This window comes from Ursus americanus, chromosome 8, assembly GCF_024610735.1.
Source record: "Ursus americanus isolate L20-20 chromosome 8, mUrsAme1.1.p, whole genome shotgun sequence".
Classification (NCBI taxonomy): Eukaryota; Metazoa; Chordata; class Mammalia; order Carnivora; family Ursidae; genus Ursus; species Ursus americanus.
The window spans coordinates 53,417,907-53,438,768 of record NC_142134.1 but is presented as its reverse complement, the minus strand read 5'-3'; the positions used below and the strand labels follow the sequence as shown (position 1 = coordinate 53,438,768).

Sequence of the window (20,862 nt, the reverse complement as noted above, 5' to 3'; positions counted from 1 at the left end):
GTTGCCTTTGACAAAGATTAAAATGAGATTTGGCTGGTGTTTGACAATCAAGATATGTTGTATTTTAAATTTTGATTGGTCAGGTTATCTATAATGGATGGAGTCCTTAATTAATTTGAAATAATTTATTTAAAAGGTAACTCCATTTCGTGGTGTTGGATAATGTGAAACCACCAATTAAGGTAAATCTACAACCTAAAGTAAGTGGCTGAAAAAATGGTGACTGCCAAAGGCCAGGGATTCTTGAACTTCAGTGGGCATAGGATTTCGGATGTTCAAACCCAGGTCCTGTCCCACCCAGAGTCTGCGAGCCAGTAGGACTAAGGGGGCGCCAAGACAGACAGTCCCACCAAGCAAGCAGATGGTATGGATGCTGGTCGGCCGGAACTGCTCCCGGAGGTAGAGCTCACGGCCTGGGTTCTGGGCGTGGTGACCCTCTGTGCTGTTGTGGGGGGGGGGGGCGGTCAGGGAAACCTTGTCCTCCATGCCCACATTGAAGTCCAGGCAGTGTGGGCTTGACCAGTAGCTGTTGTCATGGAGAGTTACCGATGTAATGATGAACGTAGGACGGTCTGACACCTTTAAAATCTCCATACGGACGAGATCAGAGGGCTGAGTGTGGGCAACAGGGTAACTCCGCTGAAACAGAACTTTTCACTTCTCTAGAGCTCGTGTCAGGATGGCGGTCTTGCTAGCGCAGGAAGCCCTTCACTGTTCAAGCTGACTGACTTTCTGTCTTTCGTTCTTTTTTTAAGAATTTATTTATTTATTTGACAGAGAGAGAGGGAATAAAAGCAGGGGAAGTGGGAGAGGAAGAAGCAGACTCCCAGCAGAACAGGGAGCCCGATGCGGGGCTCGATCCCAGGACCTTGGGATCATGCCCTGAGCCGAAGGCAGACGCTTAATGACTGAGCCACCCAGGTGCCCCAAGCTGACTCATTTCTTACCGTCTGCGTGTACTCCCCCACCCCAGCATGCACACTTTCCCAGGCTGATGCGGAACTCCTTGAAATTCCCAAATTCATCATGTTTTCATTCCTGTGCTTCACATGGAGTGACCTTCCCTCTCTGGCAGTCGTCCTTCCTGGTCATGCTTCGGGACTCAGCCCCCGACCACTCTCCAGCACCGACCCTGCCCCCACCCCCCTGCCAGGCTCAGAGTAGGCTCTTCTCTCCTGCCCTTCGGCCGCCCTCTGTGGCCTCTTCTTCTGCTGCGTCTCACACCCACTGGTCATGGTGGCCTCCTCTGCTCTCTTCTTGGGGACAGAGGGGGTTTCATTTCATTGTTCTTGAGGTAAATTAAATGATGGGTCACCAGGGTGATTGACATGTTCTTTGTAATATTTTTCTTGTAAAGCTTTATATATAACGTTCTATGTATATGTAAGTATTGGTGTCTGTATATTCACATATAGATGTATAAAGTTTATATAAAGTTTTACAACAGTTTTTGCACAATTTAGGAATAAAACTGAAGAAGACCTTCAAGAGTTCCAAGAGTTCCTTGGGCCGGAACTGAGTGCCACACAAGGGCCTTGCTTGTGTCTTCCTCTGCATGTCCGTCCTTGTCCCCTGTCTAGACTGTCCATCTTTTACTTCTTTCCCTTCTGCTTCATTTTTCCCCCAAGTTGCTCCAGGCTGCTTGATCTTTTGCTTCTCTGAGCTCCTCTTGTCTTGACTGTCTGTGGTTTTCGGCCCCAGGGGGATGCTCGGTGGAGGTTTGTCAGGGTGGTGGGACAGCATAAAGGGGGTGCTGCAGAATCTGACAGGGCAGGGAATGGCGAGAGGAGTCTTTACAGAGGGCGTGACCTTGGCGCTGAGCTTTGAAGGAGGAAGGCATCAGGCAGACAAAGGCCAAAAGGGCATCCCCGCTATTGTGAGGGTAGCCGTCCCTCTCCTGCTCTTCCATGCCCATTGTGACCACGGGTCCTGGACACGCTAAAGCAGTGACCAGGGGCCTCTTGTTGTTTGTAGGGAGCCCCTGGGAAGAGTAAGCATCTTTCTTCCTCTGTGTTCTTCGGTAAACTGGATTTCTTCTTTCTCCCCAGCCCTAGTCTGATTGTGGAGAAGTCTAAGCAGCAGAAGGATTTTGCCAGGTTTAGAATAAAGTAGATACTGATGATAGTAGGAATTCAGTACAGATCCCTGACCACATACGATTTTACATATTCATAAGGATTTTTCATTTAGTCTCTGCAGCAAAGCCCTGGGATGTGGAGGCAGTTATTGTCTGGGATTAACGGATGAGGGAACTGAGGCATGGAAGTCAGGGTAGTGAGTGACAGCACTGATTCGTTCCCGTCACCTTGAGTGCCTGGAGTCTGAGCACTAGTTTGGTGTCTTGGGCTGTGCTGTTGGGGGATAAAAACAGTCCTTGCTTATCGGGTGGTTGGGAGCATGAAATCAGTGGGGACTTGTAAACTACACGGTCTGGCACATACATAGTCAGTGGTCCAAAAAATGTGAGTTTGGACCTCTCTGAGCCTCAGTTTCCCCATCCGGGAAGAGAGGGAGGTTGAGCTAAGTCGTCTTCTGGTGCCCTTTTCAGCTCTGGGTCCCTGAGTTCCTGTGAGTGCTGACCATTTCCCCCACAGTCCAGAAGAAGGAAGGAGAGTGAGCAAGGGGTGTCTAGGGCAGTTGGCGCGCGCGCACACACACACACACACACACACCCCACTCCCCCACCCCCCGCTGGTGCTGACCAGGGGCCTTTTGTGCTGCTCTTGGTGCTTTTCCACCCTGAGGTGTCCCAGAAAATCCCAAGGACCATAGTTTGAAATCCAGTGTTCCGTAAGTGGTATAGGAGAGAGCCAACTATGACAGAGCTCAGTGCTTTATATTCCAACAGTCTGAATATGTGTTCCTCTTCATGTGTTTATTGACTTTAACCAAGATACAAGAGCCCTGACCTTCAGCCCTCTTGGGAAATACAGTATCATTCCCCTTCCAGATGCAAAAACAAATGCTATTTATTTCAAAGGATAATTTTATCTCTGCATTAAATATAAAAATTCATCTACAGCATTTTCTTGGTTCTTTTTAAGCTTTATGTAAGGCTTTAATCGCCGCCACCTCCCCACCACCAGGAGACCAAGCTCTGGGAGCTGCACGCCTCTGCTGTCAGAGCTCAGCCCACAAGGGGGCGGCTGGGGGCACAGGGGGCTGACTGGAGCCCCATGAGTGCCCCCTGTCCACTTTGCCTTCAGTCCTGCTCCCTCTGCCTGGCTGTCTGCACCTGGGCTTCCCACCACCAAGCTGCCTTCACTGCTGCTCCTCGGAGCTGTCCTCACAACCCCTGAGCAGGTGGATTCGGGGCTTTTGGCTTCCGTGACTCCAAGTCTTCTTCATAGAGTCTTGGAGACTGCCCCCAAATAGCTCATTTGGAAGGGTGTAGGGATAGAGACCTGCGAGACCCTTGCTTCTGTTTCTTGTTTCTGCATATCTTGGCTGCTGCTTCTTAATAAAATGTGTGTGCCCAGCTCCTCAGCACTTATCTCCCCTCCCCTTGCACCCCATCTCAGGCAGAGTTAGGCTCGCTCTTCTGTCTTCATAGCTAGCCCACCCCAGCACTTTCTCACATGGTTTTATACTAGCCCTTCATTTGTCTGATGCACTAAGCTGTGCATTCCCTGACAGCCGTAGTCTCTTTCCAGTGCTGCAGAACACGTAAATGGAATACATTTTCCTTAAAAGCTGTAAAAACCTCAAATCTTTTGTGATTCCATTTCCTTACCCATTAATACATAAATTAATCATTCAATGCTTTCCGTAACTTGGGCTCAACCATTCTTGTCTTGTTTTCACATAGACACATAGATCTGCTCATTAGCTGAAATGGGTCATTGGATGAGTAATTGATAGTCACCTGGATACCTTGTTTGTGTAGCCCTGTTTACCTGAAATGGCTCCCATCATTTCCACCTGTGTGACTTTCCCTTGTCTTTCGAGAACCACCACCACTTCCAAAAACCTGGTCCTGATGACGGTGATAAGAAGAAAGATAGTTGCCGTTTTATTGACTGCTCGCTATGTGCCAGGCTTGTGTTTTCCACACATTTACTACTTAACCACACACACTACTCCACAGAGGATAGACCCTGTTATGCAGATGAGGGAACGTGTGTAAGGTGTCAAACCACATGTTTGCATTTGAGTAGATTAGTGGTGGAGCTGGGATTTGACCCCGGACGTGTGACCCCAGGGCTCATGCTTTTGACCTGATAGACAGGAGGGATTCATTTTCTTTGCTAAATTTCTAGAACACTTTCTTTGTGTTTCCTAGCAGCCATGTACTTCTCCCAGTCACCCTGTTGAAACTTGAGGGATTGTGTCCTAGTCATAGTTGGATTTCTGGCAGGCATGTGGCAAAAACTTAAAAGATATTTCTTTTTACCAAATATTTTTTTTTCAAATCCTGTTTCTCTGTGGCTGGACCATTCTATAATGCAACTGTAGAAAATGATGAAGTTCTTGTAGTAGTAGTAGTAGTAGTAGTAGTAGTAGTAGTAGTAGTAGTAGTATTTTCCAAAGAAGACATGGTAGGCTGTAGAGCAGTCTTGGGTAAATGAACCCTTTTGTTCGGTGATTGTTCAGTGCGTATCTGCTGTTTCCCTGGCATGGGGCATTGCGGGGACACAAGTCTCTGCTCTCCCACAGCGATGTTCTGTCGCAGGAAAGGTAAAGTTGTTCACGCTCTGTAAACAGTTGGACAGCATTCACTGAGGACTACCTGTTCCTTTCTTGAGCCTACACAGTTATTTCACTCTGGTTTTTTAAGAAATTGTCTTCAGCTGTTGATAACAACAGATGCTGCGGACGTTAATCCCTGTTGTTGTTAACTTTTCTCCAGAGGCTTATTGTTCCGTTTTAATTCTCATTTCCAAAATCTATTCATGTGGCTAAAACAGAGGTTTCAGAATAACTGGAATCTTAAACATTTCTTTCTCTCTTGGCACGGGACAGCAGGCGTTTTGAGATGGAGAGAGTTATAAAAATGCTCTGCTGTGGGATAACAGAAAAACCCAGAATGTTGGAGAAGGGCCTATCTCTTCTTGTTCCTCCTGGAGCTCCCCTTTCTTACAAGGCACTTCATGTGTGACTTACTGTCGTGTCCCTACAAGGAGGAGGACTGCAGTTCAAACCTGAGAGCAGCATCTTGTGCAGGGACCAGCCAGGGGCCCCGGGTTCCATGCTTCCCAGTCAGCGCGGCACAGCTGGGAGGCTGTGTGCGTGTGCTGTGCTTTCGCTCGGCCCTGTCACAGCGCGGCCGAGTTCATACTGATGAGGCAGAGTCATGCTCTTCCCCGCACACCTGTGTGCAGAGACGGGGAGAGAAGAATGTAGCAGCGCAGTTTTGGGAGAACAGTTCGGCAGCTAAATTATCGACGTACCAACCTAGATCGTATTTATGACCCTGTCGGGAATGTCACAGCAAGGATTTCCATGGAGGCAGTTGTCTCTCAGGACCCCTGACATGTGGCTCGTTTTAAAGTTCTCAGAACCCATTGAAACCTAGTGTTTCTGAAAGGCTCTGTAGTTTAAGCGTGTTACATCCTTGTCATTATAGGGCATGTCCGAATAGTAAAATCTAATCCCAGGCTAACGTGTTATTGCGGCCCTTTGGTTTCATGGCCCTGCAGACCGAAGAAGTCTGTCTGTCTGTCAGTGCCCATGGACTCCACAGTTGGGGCAGTCAGAGGTGAATATCATTTCTCATATTTTGCACCGAGGGACTGGAACCCCAAAGGTGTACGTGTTTACAGAGCTTTACAAAGAGGGACCACCAAGCTGGTCTCGGGGTGGAGGGGCCCCTGGCCGAGCTCCTCCATACTCTTCCCCATCAGTCTCTGTGCAGCAGCCTCCCTGCAAGAGTATAGGTCAGGGAAGGAAGCCAGATCCCAGGGTTGTTCTGAAGAATGTTAGAAGCATCAAAGGAGCCTCTCTTAGACCACCGAGCACGTCACATCCCAGGTACATATAAGGGACTCGATAAATACTGGTGTAAATGGCTTAGGAATGATCCAAGTTAAAATAATGCATGCATTTATTATTAGAAGAAGGTTCTCAGTGGACAGCTGACCAGCATCTTCATATTATCCTCACCCTGACCCTGCCACTGCACTCAGCCCCGTGCAAGTTGAGTACACGTCTCACAAGACTATACCCCAAGCACGTGCCCATGAAAAGAGGACTGGTAGAAAGCTATGCCCTCATCCCAAACCTGGGTCTTTTTGCATTGATAAGAAATGTAAAGGATCCACTTAGCCAGGCCAGATTTAGAAAAAACCGATGCTTAACTATCTGTGTTTTGTAAGTTACTAAACTACTTTCTAACAAGGCTACCCTTAGTATGAACAAAGAATGATATATTTAAAAATCATTATTATAAACTGGAACGTTGGTAATTGTTACCACCTACAATGAATCTGGGCGAAGGGGATATATTTTTACCCCTTCCCAGGGTTTAGGAGAGGAATAAGAGATGGATTTTTTATTCTGCGTGGGGTGCTTGCTGGGGTGATTTTCCCCCCCCATTCTCCCTGGGGGACACTTAGCAATGTCAGTGCATTTTGGATGGTCACTACTGGGGTGGGCGGATGCTACTGTCCTCCCGTGCCTAGTAACATTCTAAAATGCACAGAACGGTCCCCTGTGACAAAGCCCAAAATGTCAGTAGTGCTGAGAAGTTGAGAAAACCCTGCTGTCAACTGTTAGGTTTATTTGGTGACCTTTACAGTGGATTAGCTTTTATTACATGAATTCAGAGGTGAAATTAATGCTAGTATGCGTAATCCTTCTTTGTGTTCTGCACTTGGCCTTGGCACCCTGGCTGAGGTCCGGACAAGCTTTGGCCATGTGTGAACGCCTGGATTCAGGCACCCAACAGTGACTGGGCTCGATGGTGGCAGGGAAGGGAAGTGGGCTGACGCAACACCAAGTACAGAGTGCTGCATGACGTAATGAAGAGTAGAGCTGCAGCGTAGAGCCCCAGAATGTGTTCTGAGGACAAGCAGTGGCAGCCTCACCAGGGAGCTTGCTAGAAGTGCAGACTCCCAGGCTCCCCCAAAGACCTACTGAATCAAAATCTGGGTTGTAGCAAGATCCCCGCATGATGCTTGCACATCTAGAAGTTAGAGCAGCACTGGGTAAGCATTTTGTACTTCACGTGGTGGCTCTGACCTTGACCAGGTTACAAAACCTCACTGCACCTTAGTTATTTTGGCTGTAAAATGAGGATGACAGGGTCATCTGTTTCATGAGGTGGTCATGAGAATCAGACAAGCTTATTGGTGTTGAGGACTCATAGTAAATGCTTAACAAACTGAGCTGTGAGGAATAATAAAAAGTAGGCAGAAGTCAAGAACATTAGGGAAGCAACGTATGTCATCGTCACCAAACAATGTCTGTACTCCTTGCAGACCTAACAGCAAACACTGGCACTTCCTTATGCTCTGATTTTTGTCAGCAACCCGACCAGCAAAGAGTAATGGATCTGGGGACCAAGCAGCCTCGGCTCCCAGATGTGTTCCATCAGCCTGGCCTGGGTCACCCCTGCTCTGTTCACTACATTGCAGGATTTGAAAGTAATAGTAGGAATTTTCAAGACGCTCCAGAGGAGAAGGGTGGTGGTGAAGAGGAGGGGTGAGGTTGGATGCAGGAGGCTAGGGAACAGGAGTCCTTGACTGATGAGCAGGGTTTAAGGGTGAGGAAGAATGTCCAGACTGCACCTCGGGCTCTGTCACCAGGGCGGGTTCCTGGCTGTCTCCTGTGTGCCCGTGAAAGCACACTGGGCGCTGTTTGCGGCTGCCCCATGGCACCTGCCCCATGGAGAGGCCGTCTCCCCACCATCACTTTTGGGAAACAAGACCCTTCCAAATCCTTCGGCATGAGATGAAGCCGAACTTGAATCACCACCACAGTGTCCAGCAGAGTTTCAGCAGCCATGATGGTAAAAGAAAAAAGGGAAGAGCTCAGATGGAAGACTCCAGGTTGCAGGATAAGATTGAATAAGAATACTAACTAAAATGCCTTCTGAAAAAAGGGTCAGCTTCACCTATTTCGTGTTCAGTACCAACTAATGCTAAGTACACAAGTTTGGGGGGATTCATTTGTCTTCTGGGTGTTTTGCAGAATATTTTGCAATCTCCGATTTAAATTGGAACAGATTTGTAGTACTTTTCTTTATTTGGTTCTAAAAATTATGTTTATTGTCACGAATTTAGGAAATAGAAAGAACAGCAGCAGGCACATGCAAAGCTAGCACCCATCTGTCCCTTTTCTTTAGCAGTATCTGCCCAGCACCTGCCGGGTGGAAGGGACTGTGCCAGGTGCTGGGTAAACTCTCACTGACAGGGTGGCCTGTCTTGCCGTTTTAGAGCTTGCAGTTGTAAGTGGCTTAATTTTGATGTGTTTCCTTCCAGTATTTTTTTTCTGTGCTGTTGAGGACTATGTAAATAGCAAACAATAAAAAGCTAGTATTCACTGTATTCTTGCTGTGTGTTCGACCCTGTTTCAGGTAGTTTATAGGCTATGTATTAATCCCTGTAACACTTCTTTAAAAAAAAAAAAGATTTTATTTAGAGAGAGAGAGAGAGCATGCATGCAAGCAGGGGGAGGGGGACTCCACGCTGAGCACAGATCTCTTGACCCTGAGATCATGACCTGAGCTGAAATTAGGAGTCGATGCTTAACCTACTGAGCCACCCAGGTGCCCCAATCCTGTAACACTTCTGTGAGGGAGGTGCTGTTATTCCTGCTCGACAGATTGGGAAACTGAGGCATAAAGGGATTAAGCAACTTGCTGAAGGTCACAACATCAAAAAATGCAGAGTCTTAATTAAAACCCAGACAGCCTGGCTCTGGAGCCTGACCTTTTAGTCACTGAATGGTCCTGCTTCTCATGATAATTTTAAGATTGAGATCCTACAATACAGACACTTGTGATTCCTGTTTTTTTACTGACCATTACATATGAACATCCTCCTATAATGTGCATAAACTACCCCCAAATGAAGAATTTTAATTTATTCACTCATTTAATAGGATCATAATGAAATAGTTGTAGATAGAAATGTGATGACAAGCATTTGAATGCTTACAGAGATCACAAAGCATTCTTAATACTTACCACAAGTTTTTTTAATCCAGTAACTTTAATAGGAGTTAAGATGGACAAGTCACTTTAGGAAATGAAACTTATAGCTTGTGTTTGTAGCTTGTGTTTGATTTCATAGATTTCATAGCAGGAAATCAAACCCACCTTTAGATAATGAGCAGTCAGTGCTGAAACTGTTCTGGAAATTAATTGCGACGTGGAATTTTGTTGGAACTGTGCACTGGAAGAGATTGTATGTTGTGTTCTGGGTGGTTGTGAGATTTGGGTTGTCTGTGAAGGGCTTTTCACAGAATGTTAGGACTGTGATTTTATTTAGGTTCGGTTTAGAGAGAAGTTCCCAAGAATACATTGCCTCAGATGGGGCCCACTCGTATAACAACTTTTTTTTTTTTACTATTATGTTCAGTTAGCCAGCATACAGTACATCATTAGTTTTTGATGTAGTGTTCAACGATTCATTAGTTGTGTATAACACCCAGTGCTCATCACAGCACATACCCTCCTTAATACCCATCACCCGGTTACCCCATCCTCCCATCTCCCTCCCTTCTGTAAACCTCAGTTTGTTTCCCGGAGTCCAGAGTCTCTCATGGTTTGTCTCCCTCTCTGATTTCTTCCCATTCAGTTTTCCTTCCCTTCCCCTGTGGTCCTCCATGCTATTCCTTATGTTCCACATATGAGTGAAACCGTATAACATTGTCTTTCTCCGCTTGACTTATTTCACTTAGCACAATCCCCATGTCGATGCAAATGGTGGGTGCTCATCCTTTCTGACGGCTGAGTAGTACTCCACATAAGAACTTTTGCTGTTTATAGCTAGTTTCAGAGTAAGTAGGTGGGATGTTCTTTCTGCATGTCTATAAGGTATTTATTTGTGAGTTAGAACAGCACTGTGTCCCAGCCACATGGGGTCTGCAGCTGAGAAAGGTACAAATTCATGAAATGTAAAGAGATTTCAACTAGTAAATAGAAATTTGAAACTTGATGACATAGGAAACATTTGAATTATAGGGATATCTATTAGAAAGCATGAACTTCCAAGTCAGACAGACATTGGTTGGGATCCCAACACACCTGCTTATTCACTGTCTGACCCTGGGCAACTTCCTTTGCTTCTCTGAGCCTTAGTTTTCTCTTCAGGCCAATCCCTGTCTTCTGAAGTTGTCATCAGGATTAAATGAGTCTGTCTATATAAAACACCTGGCATGGTGCCCAGCACTGGGTAGAGGACCCGTTAATGGTCACTGTTATTATTGGCTATTAAATACACGTTAATCCTCTTCCAGAATACCTAGCCTTACAACATGGTGGTTAAGAATGCACATGGAAGCCGGCCTGCTTGGGTCCCCCATCCTGGTTCTACGCTTCCTAGCTGTGTGACATTTGACAGGTGTCAAATGTGCTTCAGTTTGCTTTTTTTTAAAATGGAATGGTTACAGTAGCTACGTCTTAGGGTGGCTGAGTGTTAAATAAACTAGTGTCCATAAAGCTGTCAGAACAATCTGGTACAGAGTGAGTACTCTGTGATTGTTTGCTATTCCCAATAATACAGTCATCAACTCAGAAGAAAATAGAAATATTACACCTTTAAAAGTAGGTATCTTTGAACGTTTCCTCAGCTCCTACAACTTTTGCTTCCTATTTGATGTATAATTTGATGGTTGTAGCTCAGACCTAACTTATTTCAATGCATATTAAAACTTGAATTTTCAGTCTGGTGATATCATTTCATAATATCTGAATGAACAGAAATTTTCTGATTTGACACTATGTTTTAATTTGTATTGAAAAAGAATGACTATTCTGAAATGTCCTTTCCTGTCCCCAGATTATTCAGAACTGGGAGAGCTTCCACCGCGATCTCCCTTAGAACCAGTTTGTGAAGATGGACCCTTCGGCCCCGTCCCAGAGGAAAAGAAAAGGACATCTCGCGAGCTTCGAGAGCTATGGCAAAAGGCTATTTTACAACAGATACTGCTTCTCAGAATGGAGAAGGAAAATCAGAAGCTGCAAGGTTGGTTTGCCATTTTTTAGAATGAATAGGCCTGATAGTTTATCTTGGCTCTGAAGTGAGTCACATCGGACATAAGTATGTCGTCTTTAAAAAGAAAAACAAGATACTCTAGCATATGTACATACATCTATATACATGAAATATGTTTACTTTTTCAAAGCCGAGTCAAAGCTTTTTACTTTCTGGAACATTCATGATCATCTCAGCAACTCTATTAAATTATTCCTATATGGTCATTTTTAACATAACATCTAGAACTTCCAAGAGACAACCTTCAAATGTAAGCTTCAACCCTCCGAAGAGTATTTTTGTTTTGCTTTCTGTCTCTCTCCCTACTTTGCCCTCAGCCACAGTCTGTGCTTGGCTGGTAGGTATGAACTCATCCTACACAAATCAGTTCAGTTCGTAGCCTCACTCTTTGTGCATTTTTAGTGGGCTCCTGGTGATCTGAGGAGGACTGAGCTTTAGCATTAGCTGAGTTCTACCTGAACTGATACCAAAGTTTTATATAGACAGATTCATTTAACGCTACCGACAACTCCAGAAGGCAGGTATTAGCCTGAAGAGGAAACTGAGGCTCAGACTAGCCAAGTTCTTGCCAGGGGTTATATCAGTATCAAAATAAGACGGGAACTTTGTTCATTTCCTGTTTCTATACTGTTGCTTGAACCCCAAAATATTACTTTCATAGTAGCTAAGAAGCTAAGAGGGCGATATAATGGAAAGAACATGGGTCTTGAAGTATGGAGCGTTGGCTGGATAGGAAATAATGGGCATTTTGATCAGGAAGTCAGACGTACTCTTTCAGAGGGAGGCCGTGCAGGCAGTAGGGTCATGCCATCACGGCCCAGAGCAGTTGTGCAAGTAGAGTACGTTTCATTGAACTTCTTGACTACAGATAATCATCTTTTATCTTGAGATCTGTATAGAGGTGAAGGTTATTAAGACACCAAATCTGATGAATAAGGTTCATAGTCCAAAAAAGTATGTCATCTTTGACCAAAAACAAGAAGTCAGATACACATAAGACCTTTTGCTATGAAAGTAGCTTGGTGGCTGGAATGGGCTACTGACGGATACAGATATTATGGGCTCCCCCGGTCCCCGGTATTGAGGCAGACAGGTCATCCCCAGAGAGTGCCATGGAAGGGGTGCCGCAGTGGGATTTTACAACAGTGAATGCTAAGTTTTCTTCCAGCTCTGTTTCCCTGCCATTTTTTGTGTGTTCTTGAAGGCCATTCTAAAAGCAGATGTCCAAATAAATCTTTGAAAAATAAATAAAAGCAGATGTCGAAAAGAGATTTGACTGTGATGATATCACTGAGCGTGCCATCAGCTTGATGACCGCTCTGGAGCACAGCACTCATATTTTTGTGTCTGTTGGTTGGGATTTTTGTTGAAAAGCGGAGAGGCAGTTATGTTCATTGTGTAGGTCATAAATCCTAATACTTATCCTGGCCAATCTTCTTGGAAATACCAGTCATGGAAAATCAGGGCGTAGCTGTAAAATGGGAACGGTGCTGGCTGGCTTCTTGGGATGTTGGGAGGAATCGTGACTGCCATTGACACGACAAGATCAGTATGCCACGAAAGCAAAGCTCTTGTAAAGCTGTGTAAATGATGACTAGACAGACAAGAATGAACGGGAAGAGTTTCGTAAGGTTACCTGGAACACCTTGCCAGGTGTTGCACTGAGTTCACTAGCCCTTGTCAGCACCTTTCTGCTGCTTCCTCATTTCATCTGGCAGTGGTCAGTGCTGGATGGTCTTTCATTCTTGCTGTTTGAATTAATTTCTCTTCTTAGCTGTTTAAAGTTCAACATATGTTTATCTTTGTGGTGAAAGCATAATAAGCTTCTTTAATATAATTTAGAAAGAATGGTTTCAGTGCATATAGTACCTATATTGCTGAGAAACTTAATCATCAGTAAGAGCCTGACCATGAATTGCCTAAAAAATATTTGGTGAGCTTTGTTGGGGTGGGCTGGGGGCACAACTCTCTCATTCAATACAGAAGCAAGGGGCACCTGGGTTTCTCAGTCAGTTGAGCATCTGACTCTTGGTTTTGGCTCAGGTCTTTGATCTCAGGCTTGTGGGATTGAGCCCCACGTCTGGCTCCACACTTGGTGTGGAGTCTGCTTGGAACCCTCCTTCTCCCTCTGCCCTCCCCCACCACACTCATGCTCTCACTGTCTCACATAAATAAATCTTTAAATAAATAAATCTTTGAATAAATAAATAAAAACGGAGGCAAGATTTGACAAGAACCAAGAGTGTACTGTGTACTAGAGAGACAGTCATTCTATTGCATTGGTTTTCTTTTTTTAGTTGCTTTTTATTTTTTTAAAGATTTATTTCATTTTTATTTTTTTAAAGATTTTATTTTATTTATTTGAGAGAGAAAGAGAGCATGAGCGTGCTTGGGGGAAGTAGGGAGAGGGAGAAGCAGACTTCCCGCTGAGCAGGGAGCCTGACCCTCCATCCCAGGACCCTGAGATCATGACCTAAGCCAAAGGCAGATGCTTAACTGACTGAGCCGCCCAGGCACCCCGATTTATTAATTTCTTTTAGAGAGAGAGGGAGAGCGCACACAAGCAGGAGGGGCGGGGAGAGGGAGAGAGTACCTCAAGCAAACTGCATTGAGCGCGGAGAGGAGAGGCTTAGTCTCATGACCCTGAGATCACAAACTGAGCCGAAACCAAGAGTCGAACCTTTAACCGACTGTGCCACCCAGATGCCACTTTTAGTTGCTTTTTAAAGAAAGTTAAATTGTAGCTGGGAGTGGTTGAAATTGATCAGGTGTTAAAGCTGAATTGCTTGCTGTTTGGGGAAGAAATTAGAAGAACATGTATGAGGAGTTCTTCTACGCTTGAGCCTTTTTCCTGGCTTTCGAATATGTGGATTAAGTATCCGTTACTATTCCAGAACGATTGCATCTGAGAAAGAACCAAACCACATCATCTAAATCCACTTCATTCCATTGTAATTCAGTTGGAAGCTGAATTCTGATTTCCCCAGAGTTAAACAGCTAACTTTTCGTGGCGCTTGGTCAAAAAATGCATTGCCTGTCTCCCAAGCCAGCAGTCTCTGCCATGCCCCTCTGCAAGACCATTTTCCCCCTATCATAAATGGAGATGTAGGCAGCCTAATGCAGGACAGGGTGCGGTTCAGTACAGCCATGGTTTGGAGTTAGCACACTATTGCTTGTTGAACTTACTCCTATAATTCAGAATTTCATGCTTCATATTAAAGTTGATATTAAAGACACTATATCTGCATAATGGTATAACGGATCAAATTTTGAATTTTAATTGAATTGTAACTGAAGTTATTTTTTTTTTTAAGGTTTTTTTGTGGTTGAGCAAGTGCAGTATGTTGGCTATAAAGTAAATAAAGATTGACTGTGATTTTTCTAAAATCTCTACAGGTTTGGAGGTCATTTAATCATTGATGCTTCCAGCCTCTTAGCCTTTCCTTACTAAGTTTTTAAGAGATGGTGGCAGTTGTAAGGACATTTTATCTGTGGAGGCAGTTGCTAATGGTGCACAATTGGGGATGGGCAGCTACAGCCCACCCTGTATAATGGGCATAAATCAGATCTGAAGATTGTTAGTCCAAAGTCCAAGTTCACTCATATATCCATGGTAAATGGTAATATATATTTTGAGGACTCTTTTGCAAAGTTACATTTGATCTCATGCAGTCCTGGATGCCCTAGCCCCAGAAATGCCCAGTCATGGGTTTGTAGACCCTTATTTAATAATTTAAACAGTTTGGTCTTGTATCTGATGGCCTTGACGTTTGTCTTGACATTTGTCACAAGCATGCACCAACTGCCTTGCTTGCTAAGACGTTTTGTAGGCTACGGATCTGAGGCAGCAGTGTTGGGATACTCAAACAGCAGGATGGTGCTTGGGCCAACAGTGAAATACATGGACTAAGCCTTTTCAGCTAAACTTCTGGCTGGATAGGATTGTTCTGTTGAGTTCAGAGCAGGTTCCTCATGTTGCTTACTGGGCTCTTCGGTGCAGCCAGACAGGCTCATAGCAGACCTCACTGCCGGAGAGACAGCCGTTGGCACTGAGAGCCCAGTTTACCTGCGATCGCTGTCCCCAGCAAAGCTAGTCCTGAACCCAATTTGTCACAAGGGTTGTTTAGTGGAACCTTAACAAAATGTATTATTCCAAGTAAGAAGGAAAAGAGTAAAGTGGTAGACGAAAAATCGCAGGTGAGGCAGCACGGGGCCCAGAGTCACCTGACTACCTACCAGCTGGTAAATTACTCTGGGCAAGCCCTGTACTCGCTCTGAACTTCGGTGTCTGTGTCCATGAAATGAGAGGCCAGACGAGGGATCTCTGCAGCCATTCTAGAGCCACCTTTTGATGCCTTTGTACTTGAAGGTGGTAATTGGGTCCGTTAAGTACTTAATCCATGCATCCGATGAATCAGGTCTTACTGTTAGGGGGGCATTAACCAGATTAACGGAGTTAGCCTTTGCTCAATTTCTAACACGGAAAAAGAAAATATTTTATTTCATGTTATCAGCACTTAATTTGTAAAGCAGTGTTTTATGCTTTTCCTTATTTGCCTTTATATTTTTGATAATTTGTGAGCCTTGCTGATTAGTAGACATTTTATAGATGTTTAGTATATTTGATCTCCTTTTAATCCTCATCAGAGCAACTCAATAAGGTAGCTATAATTCCCATCTTAAAAATAATAGGCACTGGGGTTCAGAAGTGTAGTGGTTAAGCTGGGGGTCTTCAGATCCTGCCTCCAGCACCTGCTACTTCTGTGGCCCTGGGCTGTGAGCCTGCTCAGCCTTCTCTCCTTCTGAGTAATGTGCGGGCAGGGGTGGGGGAGTGCACGTATTTTCAGGGGGTTGGGGGAGGACAGACTCGTGACATGTTTGCATTGACTTACCAGTGTCTCCAGGACTAAGAATGACTTTGTGCCAGGAAACTTAACAGCTTAGGTGGAATGGACAAACTACGTGAAAGGTGCAATTTGCCAAAATTGAAATGAGAAGAAAAAGATCTGAATGGCCCTGTATCTGTTAAAGAGATCACATTCATATTGAAAATCTTTCACTCGGAAAACTCTAGGCCTAGAAAGCTCCACTGGATTCTGTCAGACGTTTAAGGCCTCTGATAGTTACAAGCCTCATCCCAGAAAAACTGTGTAATTAATAACAGCAGGCTCTGCGATGCACTGGATAAGGGCAAGGGCCCCAGGCCCCTCCATCTCCTGCTCAGGACCCTGGAGGAACTACTCAGCCTCTGTGCCTCGGTTTTCTCACCCAGAGCCCTGCCTCGGAGAGTCATTAGGATGAAATGTTGCAAAGTATTAAGTACATAGGATATCGTATTTGGTTGTTATATCATAAAGACAGTAGTCGATCAGTTCTGCAGAGGCCTAGGTATTGGCTTATATTTAGCTACGCATCCTACCTGCTGTCCTTATACACTCGTAGTCAAGACCTGAGACGTGAGGTGGAATGGATTTGGGGGCTGACAACATTACCACTGTGTTGAAATAGGATATAGTGGTTTTAGATGTGAGTGAAGTTGTCCGATCCGATCCTGAGAATTGTCAAGTTAAACTTTTCCTTTACTGATTCCCCTCCCCTCCCCTGACCCCATTTTGGTAATTTAGGTACAATTCTTAATGTAGTTTAAGCTGGATATTTTGGTGGGAAGTAATAACTACCTTTGTGTATCTGGGGCAATGTCCAATGAAACGGGCAGATTTCTTCTGTTGAGCTGCAGGAAACAGAAACATGACTAAGTAGAAGCTACCTAAGGAGGTTTGGCTCTAAACAAGGAGGAACTGTCCTTGGAGAGTCTCTCCTGGTTCAGATGAATACATTTCGTTGGTCTCTAACCATGCCAGGCACCAGGAATTGTAACACATAACTCCTGTCCTTGAGCTATTTGTGGTGTAAGAGGGTAGCTGTGGAGATCGCTAGAACTGGACAGGTATGGGATATATTTTAGTAGTAGAGCCAACAGGACTCATTGGGGGTGAAGAGGCAAGAGAAATCAAGGATACCTCCTACATGCATTTACTTTTTTCCAAGGTAAGGAAGATGGGGTGGGGCAGGAACAGTGACTTTAGTTTGGACCTGGTAAGCTGGCTGTAATGACTCAGCAGTGATAGGTGAGTAGGCAGCCATAGTGTTCTCTCTAAGGTGTGTTCTTAAATGATCTCTTCTAGCCTCTGAAAGTGATTTGCTGAACAAGCGCCTAAAGCTCGATTATGAAGAAATCACTCCTTGTCTTAAAGAAGTAACCACAGTGTGGGAAAAGATGCTTAGCACTCCAGGAAGATCAAAAATTAAGTTTGACATGGAAAAAATGCATTCAGCTGTTGGGCAAGGTAAGCTTTAGGGGAATCCCGTCCAGCCATCCTTACCTCGCATTGGTGACTGGGGAGAAGTATGGAATAAAATAAATGTTCAAGTCCGATTTCGGTGGCCATTTCTCTCCTAGTTACCATGTCTTTCCCTAATCTGTTTCCAGATATCTTACTTGATGTAAGTTTTATCACTGTTAGGATTCCTCTAGATTAATTAAAATGCTCAGAAGCCCAGATAATAGGAGGAAGGTCGGAAAACAGGGCTTGATTGCCTACAACCTGAGTAATGATGACACACTCTGAGTTAAATGGTAAAGTGAAAACTAATTGCATGGCTTCTCTCTGAGCACTCCCAGGAGACAACAGAGTTTTGTGCACAGACTTAAGAAAGATAGTCCCAGGTTTAGATCCCAGCCCTACTGATTCGCCTTGTGATCTTAGGCAAATGGCTTAACCTCCCTGAGCCCCACTTTCTCCGTGTGTAAGATGTGGGTGATGGCAGTGATTGCTTCGAGCAGTGAATAAGCTGATCCCTGGAAGCACACTGCCCGTGCCTGCCATCCTGGGAGGCCCGGGTGAACGGGCGGTATTTGCTGTTGTTCAGTGTGGTCTGCAGACTGTGCGCCAGTCCACACGCGACTGGCCTAAGTACAGAACTTGAGACTAAGCATTCAGAAACTTTTCCAGCAATTTGATAAGTGTAATCCTTAAAGGAAAAAAAAATGTGGACTTACAGTGTGTCAGTCTTTTTTTTTCCTGTTTCATTTTTCTATAAATTCACTTTCAGCATATTTTATAAAAGTATCAGCAGTGGTGGAACACTTTCAAAGAAAACAAAAACTGGTCCTTTATCATAGCTAGTTTGAGTAGCTCCATTTTACATCTTAACTTTGATGATTGTTAGTATTCAAGTAAAACAACTATTTCTTTCAAGTAAATGTGTATTAGCATCTGCTGGCCAGATTGGAGGCTTTCAGAGTCTAATCTCGTGATTACTATGTTCTGGTCAATGCAGTCATGAATAACTAGGAGTTTAGACAAAGCTTTGCAAATATGTATGAAGCTTACAGTTTTCTTCTGACTTTATTAGCATCTCAATGGAAGAAGTTACACAAGTGTAATTCATCTCTAAGACGGTGGGGCAAAGCAGTTTTCTGTAGCCTACTACAGACATTATTTAACCTTTATCTGAATTTTACAACATCAGTTTTAGTAATAAGAGGTTATTGCCAATTGATGACTTTCCCCTTTCTATGGATAAGGAAACTTAATACTTAGTTGTGATGGGCCTAGGGCCATAGAACTGCTCACACACCCATCTGCTAGAGTTCTCACCACCACACGGTACTACCTGTGGTTGAACCTGCCTCGGCAGTGCTCTTCCCAGAGACCAGAAGTGTGGCAGGTGGTGAAGAGTCAGACTCCAAATTGGCCAGCGGCTCCCGATGTGACCTTCAGCAAGTGTCCTTGCCTTTTCGGGTGTGGGCCTCCTGGCTGCTAGAATGAGAGGAATAGACCATCCTGAAGGTCTCACAACTCTCTTCCAGTTCTCACATTCTTTGTGCCCATAGTGGTTGCTGGAGGCATACCACTGCACCAAATGGCCCCAGACTGCTGTCTGGAAAAAGGAGAAAACAGAGAAAGGAATGAGTCTGTTCTTTCCCTTTTCATTATTGACTACATGAAGGTCTTTAGGTGGCTTTTCTTCTACAAAAGGTAAATCACATGGGTCTGTGACAGCTATTCCAAATGTTTGAAGTTCTTAGAAGCCTGGCATCTGGGTATATTGATTTTCATTATGCTTTTTACTAGGGGGCACTGATGGAAACACTCTGGGCATCTGGAACCTGTGTGGTGAAGTTTGGGATAGGGGATTGTATAGTTTGTATGCTGAGGTGAGCCAAGTCTGGAATTCCCTGTGTTATCTGACATGGCCATGTCGCCTGCTGTGGCAGGAGTTCTGTATTTCTAACTGCACAAAGGGCTTAGTCAGTTATTTGGTTGGTTTCACCACGTAAGATGTAATGACTTCAAACACATGCCCACAGTCCATCTGGTAGCTCAGAATAAAAAAGGAGATTAAGTCAGAACCACTCCTTTGGCCTTCTAGGTAGAAGCCAAGTTACTACAGAGACTTTAAAAGAGAAGACAGTCCTATGTGGGTGATGAGGCCGTTTCTCCTAATGATCTGAGGACCCCCTAAATGATGGAAAAAAGGGATTTATAAGCTTCCCAAGTTAAAACTGGACCAGAGCAGCAGAATTAAGGTGTCAACTTGGAAGAAGGAAGAATAATTCCGTGTTTTAAATAATTCAAAGCTTAATTTGGGTTTAAATGATTTCACTAAAGATAGCAAGGTAGAACTTTATGAACCAGAGTGTACTTTTTACGAACGACATTGCGAAAAGGCTGCCTGAGCAGTTGGCAGTGTGCGCCAGGTGCGGACACTCCTTACCTTTGATCCAGCAATACCACATCTAGAAACCTACTCTAGAAATCAATCAGTCAGAAATGCACTGCAGTAGGAAGAGTGCTTATTGTGGCACTGTAGAGTCAGAAACCAAAACTCAGCCATGTGACCGTCCTGTGCCACAGTCCTTGAAGATGATGCAGTAGATTTGTAATTACTGGTGCAGAAGGTGTCTGCGAGTAGTAGCGTGTGGTCTCACATACAGTTGGATATTTCTGTGTGCACATTCGTAGGAAGCCGTGCATGCCACGTTTGCACATATCTGAGTAATTGACAGGATGACCACACATCCGGTTTACCCAGCATAGGCCTGGTTTACAGCTTGCCCCAGTGAAATAATTCATACCTTCCTCCCTTTGCTTTCAAGAGCTTCCTGCTTTGGGTGGTGAATTACATGTTCACTCTAGTTATGAGCAGCTTTTCACTTTCTTTATACCTTTTGCATTTTTAGAAGGGCTTTTTTAAAAAAAATGGTGAGCACAAATTACTTTTTTTTTTTTTAAGATTTTATTTATTTATTTGACAGAGAGAGAGAGACAGCGAGAGAGGGAACACAAGCAGGGGGAGTGGGAGAGGAAGAAGCAGGCTCCCAGCAGAGGAGCCTGATGTGGGGCTCGATCCCAGAACACTGGGATCATGCTCTGAGCCGAAGGCAGACGCTTAACGACTGAGCCACCCAGGCGCCCCAGCACAAATTACTTTTGAAGTCAGTCAAAATAGAAAGGTATTTACTTTTAGGGGGAGAGTGGCCTTCTGTCCATGCAGAATCCTGCCTGCAGGCCCAGGCTAAGAGAATGTTAGGAGTGGAGGCAAACTGAGCCTAGGGAAGGGGGTGCCAGGTCCTTCTCAGCAAAGGCACTGGCTCCAATTTCGATGAGTCTTTGTTTTTAAATCACAAAACTTAAGC

At 44.6% G+C, this 20,862-nt stretch overlaps 1 protein-coding gene across 6 annotated transcripts in view; it reads left to right on the top strand.

Moving 5' to 3' along the window:
* TBC1D1 (TBC1 domain family member 1) overlaps window positions 1-20,862 on the top strand; it is a 223,451-nt gene that overhangs the window by 166,421 nt on the left and 36,168 nt on the right. For 5 of the 6 annotated variants that reach the window (XM_045816359.2, XM_045816358.2, XM_045816360.2 and 2 more), the window contains 2 exons: window positions 10,944-11,129; window positions 17,345-17,506. In XM_045816359.2, the coding sequence (XP_045672315.2) occupies window positions 10,944-11,129; window positions 17,345-17,506 (348 nt within the window). The remainder of the gene's footprint in view (window positions 1-10,943; window positions 11,130-17,344; window positions 17,507-20,862) is intronic. The other variant, XM_087864212.1, reaches the window with a different exon arrangement.